The sequence below is a fragment of the Nycticebus coucang genome, chromosome 16, assembly GCF_027406575.1.
Source record: "Nycticebus coucang isolate mNycCou1 chromosome 16, mNycCou1.pri, whole genome shotgun sequence".
Taxonomy (NCBI): Eukaryota; Metazoa; Chordata; class Mammalia; order Primates; family Lorisidae; genus Nycticebus; species Nycticebus coucang.
Genome location: NC_069795.1, coordinates 1878638 through 1892716, shown reverse-complemented (window position 1 = coordinate 1892716; position 14079 = coordinate 1878638). Strand labels below are relative to the sequence as shown.

Sequence of the window (14079 nt, the reverse complement as noted above, 5' to 3'; positions counted from 1 at the left end):
TGGGGGAATAGGGTGACCTGCACTGACCTTTCTTCTCAAGGACATGGGCCAGTGGCAATAGTGCCACCAGGACAGTGGGTGCCAGGATAGGGTGGGCCCCAGGACAGTGGGTAGTGTAGGGGGTTGGGAGACACTACCAGGGTGTGGGCTGTGTGGCTGGCTGGGTAAGCTGGGCTAAGCTGGGCCAGCAGGGTGAAAGCAGATCTTTCCTAACCCCATAGAGAGATGTGTGTTGTTCTGTCCCCTGAACGAAGCCAGGCCCTGTGGGGGAAGGATAGTGGAGACTGGATGGTGGGGACCCAGCCTAGAGGGATCTGAGAGGCAGAATCTCCCAATACCATTCCTCCACTGAGGGGGACCCCCATCTTGCATCAGAGCCACCAGACCTGTGGGGACAACCCCCTGTGGGGGGTCAGCCCCCACCTCACCCTGGTGCTGTCCCCTCTGCCTTCCTTCCCTGCTGGGCAAGGTTTCCAGAACCCACCAGGCCCACAGTGGGTGCCCACTCTTCTGGGCAGCCCCAAATCCCTGTACCCGTACCCTCCCCAAGCTGGTGGCATCCTGGGGGTCCCACCTCCAACATGTGGGCCCCTGGGCACTTTGTCTGCTCCAGGCTGTAGGGGAGAGGCATCTTTTCTGCACAGCAAGAGCAGCCTCTGTGTTCTTTAAAGAACTGATACAGACCAGTGCTTACCTCTGCAGAACCAGTGACATCTACACACTGGAAGGAGCCCCAGCAGGTGCAAGAGTCCAGGGACTGGGACCACAGGCTGGGGCCAGACCTGGATTCAAGCCCCAGGGGATGCAAAGACCCTAGAGTGGCCCAGCTGCCCCACCAAGCCCCATCCCAGGAAGCAGACAGACAAGTAGGAGAATGGCAGAAAACCAGTGCCAACAGGTTTTGGCACCCCAAAATGCAAAACCAAACTAAATGTTTACTCTTTTTTTTTTAAACTGAAGCAATGCTTTATTGCAGCCACAAAGCACCAATTCAATGAGGCGTTGACGCACAGGGATTCGACAAATGTCTCTTTGAACAGAGATGTAGCAAGCCCACTTTTTCAAAGTTCTTAAAAACACGTACTCAAACCAAGAATCAAGGAAAGCATGGGACATTAAAAAAATATTACACCATCGTGAGGGAATATATATAAAAATATTCTATACTTGTAACAAGGCTTTTGGATCTATAACTCTCAACAAACTTCTTCAGAAGCAAACTATTATAAATACAAACCATAAAGGAAAAAGAGAAAAAATATTTTCTCCAGAAACAAAGAACCAATCTATGCAGAAAATACCATTCCCCCCACCCCCCACCCCATGAAAGTGAGTTGAGGATGGATGGACAGCCCCAGTATACAACGGAGTTTCTCTTTTCTAAGTCACGATTCTGCTCCTGAAGGGGCCATGGCACATGTTCATTTCAAACATTATAGCAAATCCCAATAAAACCTTAATAAGGTCAAGTGGAGGACCCTCTATAAAAAGGGTGTCGGCAATCCTGTCCAAGTACCATCAGCTCCAAGGAGCAGAGGAATTCAAGGAAGACGGCGAGCCCTTGGTCTCTTCTTTACCTCCCCAAGCTTTCTTGTTTTTGCTCTTCCTAGTCTGAACCAAAGTTCTGAAACCAAAAGTCTGAACCAAAAGATGCTCATTTCATTCTTTTTTTTTAAGGATTTTTGGAATATAATCTATGAAGAAAGAATCCTTATGGTTTCAAAGCCTTTGCGGGGAGGACTGTCTAGTTGTGTCAAAGAACATTCTATTTGACAGACTCCAAAAGGAAAACCACCCCAGGCCTGTCTTGTCCTTGCCCCTCCCGGCTGAATTCAGGTCAGCAGATGTATTGCCTAGTCTATCCATTGGATAACGTTTGATTGAAATTCTTTACATATAAACATGTATGTATTCTGTTTACAAAGTTTCATCACATGAACCAAATTATGCCATTATGTATTTTTTGAGATCTAAGACCCCACCTGGATTGTACTACGAAGAGCTGTTCTTCAAATGCTTTGTCTGCAGAGGTTTTACGTGATACTCGTAGATTTTCAGAGCAAGTCCCAATTTCAACTGAAGTCCTGTCAACACATCGTTCCTCGTCATCAATAGCAGGGATTTCCCATCAATTTCCTGTTCCTGAAAAGCACTAGCTTGCTCCTCAAATCCTGCTGTCCGGAAATAATTGACGACATCCATCATGGCCCAGTCTGCAGGATCCAGTGGTCTCCCATTTTCCATGGAACTCCGCCACAGCCACGCTGGGGGTCACCCCGCATGGAGCTGGGCGGCCGCCAAGTGCCGAGCCGAGCACCCAAACTAAATGTTTAAAGTAAATCTAATCAAAAACCCTAAAGAGAAAAAATGCAGGCAATGAATCTGAGCAGCAGAGTCTATCCTGCAGGCTGGCAGGCTAGCCCTTGGCTGGTATCTGAAAACCTGGATTTGGGGAGAACTCCAGACACCCTGCCTCACTGGGCCTAAGCTGTCTGTGCAAACTGCACAGTTTATTCTGAGTACCTGCTCCCCACAGGATCTAGAATCTTGGCACATCAGGCAGAAGATGCCTACGTGACCACCCAGTACAACCCTGGCCACTGTGTCTGATGAGCTCCCTAGTGGACGCACCACCACCCACATGTCATTATAGCCATGTTCTGGGGGTCAGATATGTCCTGTGAGCCACCCGCACATCCCCCCACCCAGGGCTCTGGAAGACTGATCCCTGGGTTTCCCCTGGACTCAGCCCCTGCATCCTGCTATGTACTTTTGCTTTGGTAAATAGTAGCCACGGGGACCACAGCTGTCCTGTGAGGAGCCCTGGCAAATCACTGGCCCTGGGGTGGGACCCCCAACTCGGTAGCACATTATTCTTGAATATTACAAAGTATGGTGGGTACAGAAAACACTGTACGAAAGGCAAAACTGATGCTAGAGGACAGCACTGAGGCAATCACCCAGAACACAGCACCAAGAGAGCCCAGGAGCTCAAGGTTGGGGGGTAGGAGAGGTCCAGGAAAAAGGCTCCAGCAGGGCCGTTGTGAGCCAGGCAACTGTCTCAGAAGAATGTCTTTAAACGAATATAGACTGAAGTAGGATAGCAAAGGAAAGCCCGCTGTAAGCACCAAATAGTAATCGGGGAACCAGCCTTGTCAGTAACACACTAAAAAAGATTTAGAGGCAGGTGCAATTAGCAGCCGTAACATCAGAGCAGTGATGGGAATATGACATGCTTTGAGGCATCACAGAACCGAAATATGATCTGAACAGTCTGCCAGTTTCATAGGACTGTGAGAGTCCTATGATGGTGTATGTATGGGCGGCGCCTATGGCTCAGTGAGTAGGGTGCCGGCCCCATATGCCGAGGGTGGCGGGTTCAAACCCAGCCCCGGCCAAACTGCAACAAAAAAATAGCCGGGCGTTGTGGCGGGCGCCTGTAGTCCCAGCTGCTCGGGAGGCTGAGGCAAGAGAATCGGGTAAGCCCAAGAGTTAGAGGTTGCTGTGAGCCGTGTGATGCCACGGCACTCTACCGAGGGCAGTACAGTGAGACTGTCTCTACAAAAAAAAAAAGGCCAAACTTTAGGCTCAGGTCAGTAAGCACACATGTCTGCACAAAGTTCACAGTTCTGAGTCCTGCTGCAGATCTGAGGGTTCAGAACGACAACAGAATGAAGGAAAGGAAACAAGAAAGAAAGAGAATAAAACTCTGCAGAGCTGACCCGAGCCTTGAGCCTTCAGAATAAACTTCCTGGTCAGGAATCCTGGAGCTGGAGCATAGGCCCAGATGATCAGGCAGGGCTGCCTGCGCCCTGGAGGATGGCCCACCTGCTGGGCCTCTGGCAGCTCCCCAGTGTGCAGCCCTGCCCTGGCTTCTATCTGATTACATGAAAATACAACAGAGAAAAATACACTGCAGAAGAGGGGGAAAATATATAATTTTATTTTTAACATAGTAATTGAATTCCACCACAGAATAGGGACACTATAGGATTTTTTTTTCATTTAATAAATACAAATGAATAAAAATACTTTGTTTTGTAAAGAGACTGCCTCTCCTTCCTCCCCATACCCACAACCTCCTAAACCTGCAAACACGACTTAGGTACAAGACCTCTCCTTCCTGACTCCTTCCAAATACACCTGCTTGTTTGGCATTTCACATTTTGAATGATTCCCTTCTGAGAAGGAAAGAACCCGGCATACACAGAAGCCAGACATGGAACTGCTTCAACCAGTTCATGGAAACTGTCAACACCATGACATTATGTGTGAGGTTTCAGTCACACAGACAACTGTCCACTGGATCCATTGTGAAAGAGAAGGGAAAAGGGACAGGTGAAGTAAAATCTGTTGTATGCCTCATAAACCATCCCTTATTTCAAAAATAGAAATTCCTATTTAAATTTAACCTGTTTGAAACAGGCCAAATATCTGATTTTGCATGCAACAGATCTGTTATTGCTTACAATGTGACCTCCTGGCACCGTGCTGCTCAGCTGACCATGGCGGAAAACATCAGAACCCAATCAAATCACAGAAATGTGCCACCTGCACCCTGGGCCGGAGAGCCCCACAGGCCCACCTCCACGAGCACCGGTCAAGGATAAGGCACTCCTCTGAGCTGAGAAATGGTAGAGCCCCTCTGACCTTGAGTCCCAAAGAATAATTTTTGTGCCAATTGTCAAATTCCCAGTGTAACCACAGTGCTACAAAATCCTAGAGCTTCCTAGTTTTCAGAATAGAATAGAGAAACTGTGTAGATCAAGAAACTTTCACTAAAACTTTAAGGATCTCACCGTACCTGCCATAGTAATACAAAGATGTGAATCTTTGATAAATATGATCAGGAAAAAAACAATCAGTCTTACGGTCTTTATAAGCAGCAATAATTTTTTCTGTGTACCCCATTTCCTATTAATCCACATTTTTAAAAAGTATTTCCAGAAAGTATTTCTAAGTGTGATGGTTCCTAATACTCCAAAATGTAAAAGATGTAACTATGAGAAAAACATCTGCTTGTAAAAAGTAGGATCAGAAAGGAATTGATAAAGTCCTGTGGGTGCAGAGAGCACAAGGAGGGACCATAGAGCGTCACTGCCCTGTCCTGTGCGCACCTCGGCTGCAGGGGCCCGTGTCTCCAGAAGAGCGCTGCTAGGATTCTGTCATGCCCTGGACATGTGGACATACAGCCAGCCCCTCAACCTAGGAAGGAAGGGCATCGCAGGGAGCTGGGAATAGCTGGGCGTGTCAGCGTGTCAGCATTTCAGCTGGGAGAGGTAGTGATGACAGCTTTAGCTGAACCACCTTTCGAGGAACACTTCAAAACTGCAGTAAGCTGTCAATATTCTAAACAAACCATAATTTCAGAAGCGAGCCCATCCAGGGTGAGAAAATTACAAAAAAAAAAAAAAAAAAAAAGCTGCGGATCTTGCAAGTTTGCCTGTTTGGGTGCCAGCACAGAGCACCACTGTCACTGAGCATTCCCGGAACACTGGGGCTGTGGGTGGTGTGTTCACACGCATGTGCAAGAGCACACGTCGGTGTGCACGTGTGAGGCAAGGCCTCAGAGTCCCAGAGACTTCTGTACGATCTGCTTGGCAATCTTATAGAACTGCTCCCGGTCGTCCCGCCACATCTTGGAAGCATCCACATTAGCTCCGCTTTCATCGTTGGGCTCTGGAAGAGAAGGCAGGCGCCCTCCGTGTGAAACAGGGTCTGGCCCTCTGAGGACATGTGCATGAGCCCCACAGCCTGACCTCACATGCTCTCTGCACCCCACACCACCAGCACCCAGGGGATGGCCTCTAACGACTGAGCGGCCTCCCCTCTGGCCTCCTGCTGGCACGGCGCTTTCCTTTTGGACATTTCTCCCCTTTTATCTGTAACATTTTTTTTTTCCTGAGACAGAGTCTCTGTCACCCTGGGTAGACTGCCATGATGTCATAGCTCACATCAACCTCAAATGCTTGGGCTCAAGTGATCCTCTTGCCTCAGTTTTTTCTACTTTTAGTGGAGACCGAGTCTCGCTCCTACTCAGGCTGGTCTCGAACTGCTGAGGTTAAGCAATTTACCTGCCTCAGCCTCCCAGAGGGCTGGGATTACAGGTGTGAGCCACCAGGCCTGGCCAGCATTTTTGTTATTTGCTGGCTTCCTAGATCAACTGCCTTCGATCCTCTGAGGACTCCTCTCCTACACAATCACCCTGCATCCCACACCATCAACTATAGCCTTATCCAGAAATGACCCCCACACCTCGCTTCCACATCTAGCCCCCCTAGGCAGACGGAGGTTCTTTCTCCCACATGCCCTCAACTCTCCCCTAAATCCTGCTCTCTCCATATTCCTAAGCACAGAGGCAACATCCGCAGCCCTCGTGTCAGGAACAGGTGTGACCCCCATGCACCAGCTGGCCAGCATCCTACAGCCTGCTCCCCCAAGGCTTCCCAAACCCAGTCCTTCCTCTTGGCCCCTGGACCACTGGAAGCCCACTCATTCACCCTGGCTGCAGTGACCTGTCTGCACAAAGACTGCAATGACAGTCTTTGTTTTTTCCCCAGTCACACCACCTGGAAGCTACTGCAAAGATGGCCTTGCTGAGGTATGGCATGGTGAGGGGACCCACCATCAGAGCTCCTCCACCACCACCTCAGCTCAAGCCAGAAGCAGGACTGGATCCCACTGGCAGTGCCCCTGGGCCTCACCCTAGGATGCTTCCTTTGCCTCAAATGCTTTTTCTGTCTCCCACCCTGTCACCTCCTCATGGCCTCCACTTGGACCAGAGAGCCTCAGAAAAGTGGTTCCGTGTGCATCCCGACGTGGGGCTTCATCACCACTGGCTGTACCTGAAGGTGGATTTGGAAAGCTACCCTAGAACGTGGTACCAAAGCTAGTGTCTCCATCACACTGAGCCTTACATCCCATGTGGTGTGTGCGTGTGGTGCACCCCAGCAAAGACCTACGGAATAAACATGCCCCAGGCCTAGCCAGCGCTTAACTATGGTCAGCAATATAGGCACACCAGCACGCTGTGCCTGGGATGCCATGCACGCCACTGGCCGGCCGGGCCTCACCTGCCAGCATGCTCACCACCGACAGCAGAATCTTCTCCACGCTCTGCACAGGGCTCCACCGCTCTGCGCTGCTCTCGTAGCCCATGGGGTCGTCACCAGGGGCGTGCAGGATAGAGATGCACACCCTCCCGTCGGGGTAGACTGCAAGGGTCAGAGGCGGCCAGTTGAGTGCAGGCACAGTGCCTGAGGTGACACCATGACGGGAGGCACCACAGATAGACAGGACCAGGACCCTGAGCTGTTGGCACTGCTGGGGCACAGCCCAGGGGCCTGAGCGCTATGGTTCCCGTCACTTGAACCCTAGTGAGGCCCCATTCTCTGACTCCAGGCTGGCCCATCCAGTTCTAACTAGCCACGGTATAATAGGATTCCAACTGCATATGAATTTTCTTTCTTTTTTTTTTTGCAGTTTTTGGCCCGGGCCAGGTTTGAACCCCTACCTCCGGTATATGGGGCCAGCGCCCTACTCCTTTGAGCCACAGGTGCCGCCCTGTGTATGAATTTTTTTAAGCATTATATCAAAAAAGGGTAAGTGAAAAGTTATCTGGCAAATATTTCATCAAAATTTCTAATGTCATTATGATTATTCACAATGTTTTCAGAGCTAGTTTCTTAAGAGATTCCCAATTCTCCCATTAAATCCTTAATCGGACTGTTAAAATTTACATTCACATGGCTTGGATAATGCAACTGGAATTATTTAAAATATGGACAAAGGGCACAGAGATCTCCCTCAGTAACTTCTTCTAATGGAGAAATCACCACCAGACCACCCACAGGAGCACATCCTCACCCACAACCTTTCCCACCAATGTCCTCAGCAACCACACACAGCCAATAATCAGTGATCAAAGAAGTTAAAAGCAGCCCTTATTTTTCTTTTACATCCACAGGCAGTCCCTGTTTTACCAATAAGACAGATTCTGTAGGTTTTTTCTTAAATTGAATACGTATGTAAGTTGGAACAGGTACATTTACCTATTACCCATAACAGCCTCCATTCATGTGAGTTGTCAATTAGATGTCTGTAACTCGGGAACTTATTCCAATAGCCTCTGTTCATGAGTATGAGTTGTGCTTACGTGAGATGTTTGTGTAACTCAGGGATTGCCTGAGTTGGAGAAATTCTCAGATGGCTCAATACATACTCAGATATCCAATAATGCATTTGGACAGACTCAATTATAAAATTATAAAATCATACTAACAGAAATGATGATTTGAAATAAATTTACTTCATTCACCTTAAATAGAGTCCAGAATTTTGTGAAAATTAAGAAATACTAACAGTTATCATTTACCTCCAAAAGGCTCGTCTTTTATACCAGCCATTGCTGTTTTAGTGGTTCCTGCTCTTTTGCTATCCAGGAACTTCCTTTGTTCACAGGAAGAGTTTAAGAAGCCAGGTGCATGCTTGTCCTAAGCATTTGGACGTCTACCTGTGCAGACTAGATGCCTAGAGCTCTCTTACCATCCTCTCTGCCACAGGAGAGTGAGTGTCAGGAAATCCCCCACTGTGGCATCACTTCCTTGAGGTGACTGTACTGTGCAGTGACAATGTGCATCCAAAAACATGGATATGTTATTTTTATTTTGTAAAAATAATTTCTAAAAACCATACATCTACCAACATCATAAAAATTCATCAGTTGATAAACACTTTAAAAAAATAATTCATATTTCCTGAGAGTTGCTAGGATACAGGGGAGAGCAAAAAATAAGGACCAGCAGGAGTGTGTAGTCTGAGGACAGGGATAGACACTGATCAAAGAATCATGTGGATTAATCTAAGGTCACTGCAGGTTGGTGCAGGCCTGTCTGCAGGAAGTGAGGTGGGAATCACCAGGGGACTTCAGTGGGGAGGAGGCAGATCTAGTGTGTGCAAAGGCCTGTGTAGGAAGTGAGGGCGAAAGGAAGGCTTTCTGGTCAGCACTGATGGTTTCGCGCTTATCTAGGAGCTGTGGAGATTACCACAGGGCTCCAAGAGAGTGTCAGGGAGTCATGTGGACCAAGTGACCTCCAAAGGGTCACTCTGGTGGTGAGCAGAGAACAGATGGAAGACAGCTGGGCAGACCTCGCCTGTAGGAGTCTAGGGAATGATGCCATCAGCTTGGAACTGAAGTGGGCGCTGAAGATGCAGAGTGTGATTGAGCCGCAAGGCTGTGGGGAAAGTGGCAGTGATGGGACGTGGTGAAGAGCTGTGGCAGGGCCTGGGCTCTGGATGTTTCTGGATGCACATTGTCACTGCACAGTACAGTCACCTCAAGGAAGTGACGCCACAGTGGGGGATTTCCTGACACTCACTCTCCTATGGCAGAGAGGATGGTAAGAGAGTTCTAGGCATCTAGGCTCCATGTCTGTCAACCACAGGTGGACGTCTGAACACTCAGGACAATTGTGCACCTGGCTTCTTAAACTCTTCCCTTGAATGAGGATTTGTGGTCCAGTTCCTGGAAAGCAGAAAAACAGGAACTGCTAAAACAGTGATGAATGGAAAAAGAGGCCGGGAATAAGAGGCACAATTTTACAACTACAATAGAATCTCCCTCCATAGCTGGCCATTTCTTTAAGCTGACCTAATTTTCACAGACTCGACACGCACATACCAGTACAGTAGGCTAGTTCCTTATATTGGCCACAGGAACATCTAGAGCCCAGGGTCCCTGCCATAGCCCCCTCTTCACCACATCCCATCTCCCACACCTCTCCACATTCAGTGCCCACTTCAGGTGTGTACGCTAGACTACATGCTAACCAGTTTGTTATGGGCCCCTGGGTGGTCAACTTACAGACCATATACAGTTTTACTGTATATTAATTACCTGAACATTAAAAAAACTATCAGAGCACTCAAATGATGGTAAGACCATCCTTAGTACACTGTCACACGATTTAATCAGTTTGCCGGCCTCTAATACCAGGCCACAATGTGCTCAAGAGCACAATTATCTGCCAACACAATCTTGTTATTTTTAATTACCTAAATCCTTTTCACAGTTGCATTTATGGTTAATCAACTTGCAATTGGTGACCTCGTCAATGACTTTATCTATCAACTGTAATACATTTTTTAATTTTTTATTACGGACAATTTCTGAAACACACTGAAGCAGACAACAGCACAATGATCTCCATACACACTCATCCGCCAGCAGCAGCAACTGCCAGCCCATGGGTCACGTTCCTGGAAACGTCTGCTATGTATATGGGACTGAAGCAATGTGGGTACTAACACAGTGCAGAATGGTCGTCTGCAGAGGAAGCTCTTTACTGGTGTCATGTAACATCACCAGCAACAAAGGGAAGTTCTAACAAAGGTGTGGGCAGAAGCCCAAAAGCAAAGAGCATCCCTCTAGGTGGACAGTCACCAAAGTACATGGCAGGGAGGAGTTTGGGCAGAGAGGTGAAGAGGGGGATTGGGATCAAATGGACACACTCTTGGATCAAAGGAGAAGTCAGACTCAGAAAGTTCTATAAATGAGTTAAATTAGCCTTTAGCTATTTGATATGAAGAAAAATATAGGATAAGGAATTGGTAAATAAGTAATTTTCATTTTTACAGAATAAAAGTGTTATTTGCTTTTTTTCTCAATTAAGATCATGATTACTGGCTTAGCACCTGTAGAATGATGGTTACGGCGCCAGCCACATACACCGAGGCTGATGGGTTCAAAACCGGCCCAAGCCAGCTAAACAACAATGACAACTGCAACAAAAAAAATAGCCAGGCATAGTCCCAGCTACTTGGGAGGCTGAGGCAAGAGAATCACTGGAGCCCTGGAGCCTGAGGTTGCTGTGAGCTGTGACACCATGGAATTCTACCAAGGCCAAAGAGTAAGATTCTGTCTCAAGAAAAAAAAAAGGCTTTACATTTATTTTAATGGGAAAAAAAGATCTTCGAAGATAAAATAATCTCCATCAGGGATAAAGAATCGCTTTAAACATTTTTGTGTTTACCTTTCTTTCCATTTATATAATTTATATAATATTTATAGGTGAATTTTTTCAAAAGATGAAATTTTAATATTACTACTGCTTTGCCCAATCTAGTACAAATATTTCATATCACTATTAATTTATACCATTTAAAATACCTACATCACATTCTAATTAGATATAATTTACTTAACATAATTCTCATGCTGAAAACCTAGATTGAGTCCAACCTTTCCACCATTTAAAACAACACTGTGACATGTAGTCCCAGCTACTCGGGAGGCTGAGGCAAGAGCGTTGTATAAGCCCAAGAGTCTGAGGTTGCTGTGAGCTGTGACACCACAGCATTCTACTGAGGGTGACATAGTGAAACTCTGTCTCAAATAAATAAATAAATACATAAATAAAATAACACTGTGACAAAGACCAGTGTAGCCCACACCAAGCACATTCGTTAAACTTCTTCCTAACAACATCCTGTAAGACAGGATGTTTGGCTCAGATGGTATCCAGTTTGAGACTCATGTTTTTTTTTTTTTTTTTTTGTAGAGACAGAGTCTCACTTTACTGCCCTCGGTAGAGTGCTGTGGCATTACCACAGCTCACAGCAACCTCCAACTCCTGGGCTTAGGTGATTCTCTTGCCTCAGCCTCCCAGGTAGCTGGGACTACAGGCGCCTGCCACAACGCCCGGCTATTTTTTTGTTGTAGTTCGGCCGGGGCCGGGTTTGAACCCGCCACCCTCGGTATATGGAGCTGGCGTCCTACCCACTAAGCCACAGGCGCCGCCCCGAGACTCCTGTTTTCTTTTACCCACATTACACTGACCTTCAAAATTGAAATACGGTGTTACTACCACCATGCTGGCTTTAGCTAACCTTCAAAATGTAAGGCATACGTATAAAGGTCGACATCACAGATCTACTCCATTTCTTGTAATTACATCATCTCTGCACCTGTCCAGGTACCAAAAACTACTCCCCAAAGCACTTACTGTTGGGATGAAACATCTCACAGGTAAACCTCATCTTTGGGGGACTTAACGGGTAATCAAGTGGGAAACTCAGAATGGCAGGAAAAACACCAAACTCAAAACAAGTGTCTTCTGGGCCCCTAAAAGATATAAAAATACATAGTCAGAACTTAAAGCACATTTTTCAGCATCTCCCACAATTCAGAAACAAGCTAAGGAAATTTTTACTGCTTTTCGTATACACATGAAAAGATTATCTATTTTAAGTAGTAACAAATTGGCTCTTTTTTTCTGAATGGAAAACAGTATCTCATTCTCCCATTTCAGTTCGGTTTAAAGCCTTAGGTACACAAAGGCTGAACTGCAGCCAGAGTTCCACAGGGACAGAGCAAAGAGTTAGCAGTCAATACAACAACATGATCAGAGAAGAGGACTAAGCCCCATGGCAAGATCCTAGGGATTGAGTTTTTCCGCAGATGTGGTAAATTACACTTTGAGATAAAGCACATGTCACAGCAAGATTCTATTGTACTTCAATAAATGAGGGGCTAACAGTTGCATTTCAAAGGCTACTTTTTGGTTTTAAAAATCCTTCAGAAGTGATTTTTTTGTTTTTTGTTTTTTTTTTTTTTTGAGGCAGTTTTAAGCTGTCACCCTTGGTAGAGCTCCATGGTGTCATAGCTCACAGTCTGAGCCCAGCTCAGACTCCTGGGCTCAAGCAATTTTCTTGCCTCAGCCTGGAGGAGCCTGAGTAGCTGGATTACAGGTGCCTGTCACAACGCTTGGCTGTTTTTAAAGGTGGGGTCTTGCTCCGAAGTGATTTTTGTAACCCTCAAGAAACAGAGAAAGAGCACACATGAGCTCATTCTCGCGTACCCAGTGTAAAAGGCCAGGTGCACAAAGGCACCACGGCCCAGACACCCCCACGGGAGCAGCTCTCCACCACCAGCATGAACACACACGCACCTTCCGGATAGACCAACAATTTCAGAAGCCCTGCTCAAATGCTGACACCCAACAGGCATAAACACCACCACCCAAGGAGGGCAGTGGGAGATGAGAGCAGCCGTCCAGCCCCACCTTCTCAGGAGACAGCCCCCCATCCCCCAACATGGTTAGTAACACATCACAGTAGTTTTCAAAGATCTTGAATAATATTAGATGAATTTAATAAGAAACAACTTCTGAATGATGGCTATGGACACTGAAAACAACAGAAATTACTCTGGGCATGAACAATGACATCAGTAAATAAGAAAACCTCATCTGCTCATTCTAGTGAGAACAAGGACCTTCATCCATGGGGTCACTGCTCAGGCAGACAGCAGCTCTGCAGGGGCCAAGACCTAGAAGACCAGGGGATCACAGGACAGTCACACTAGACCTGCTGCCTTGACAGTGAATCCAGGAGATGGCACAGAAAACAATAATGAAAATAGATTTACTCTGAAACTTCATTAAAAAATAGAATAAAATACTAATTTGTTTTAAAATCTTGATAATAAATTACTTTGGTTCGGTGTAATACAAACATGGATATGAAAATATCAGAAGAGGGCAGCGCCTGTGGCTCAGTGAGTAGGGCACTGGCCCCATATACCAAGGGTGGTGGATTCAAACCCAGCCGCGGCCAGACTGCAACCAAAAAATAGCCGGGCGTTGTGGCAGGCACCTGTAGTCCCAGCTACTCGGGAGGCTGAGGCAAGAGAATCGCCTAAACCCAGGAGTTAAAGATTGCTGTGAGCTGTGATGCCATAGCACTCTTACTGAGGGTGATAAAGTGAGACTCTGTCTCAAAAAAAGAAAAGAAAAAAGAAAATATCAGAAGAAATACTTATCTCCCCAATTAAAGGAAAAAGAGAGAAAAAGAAAGAAACCTGAACAAAGAGCTCCAACATGCACTTGGTGGTGACACTTGGGGCTATCAAGGGCACCACCTCCAACAGGTGCCAGAATGCCCCAGGCTGGTCTGTGGGAAATACTCAAAACGAGAACAATGTGGTAATTGTTGCATGGAGCCAAATTATTTTCAATCTACTAGACAGATCTTGATTCTGAAAACCGTGTCCTTGCTACTTTTTGGATAGTGAATAACTAC

General features: G+C 46.6%; 1 protein-coding gene across 2 annotated transcripts in view; it reads right to left on the bottom strand.

Annotated features, from left to right (window-relative positions):
* Positions 1-1258: 1258 nt before the first annotated feature.
* Positions 1259-14079, bottom strand: part of UBE2G2 (ubiquitin conjugating enzyme E2 G2) — a 50287-nt gene continuing 37466 nt past the window's right edge. For both annotated transcript variants that reach the window (XM_053564979.1, XM_053564980.1), the window contains 3 exons: positions 12003-12121; positions 7074-7214; positions 1259-5679 (listed from right to left, as the gene is read on the bottom strand). In XM_053564979.1, the coding sequence (XP_053420954.1) occupies positions 5567-5679; positions 7074-7214; positions 12003-12121 (373 nt within the window). In that variant the 3' untranslated portion in view covers positions 1259-5566. The remainder of the gene's footprint in view (positions 5680-7073; positions 7215-12002; positions 12122-14079) is intronic.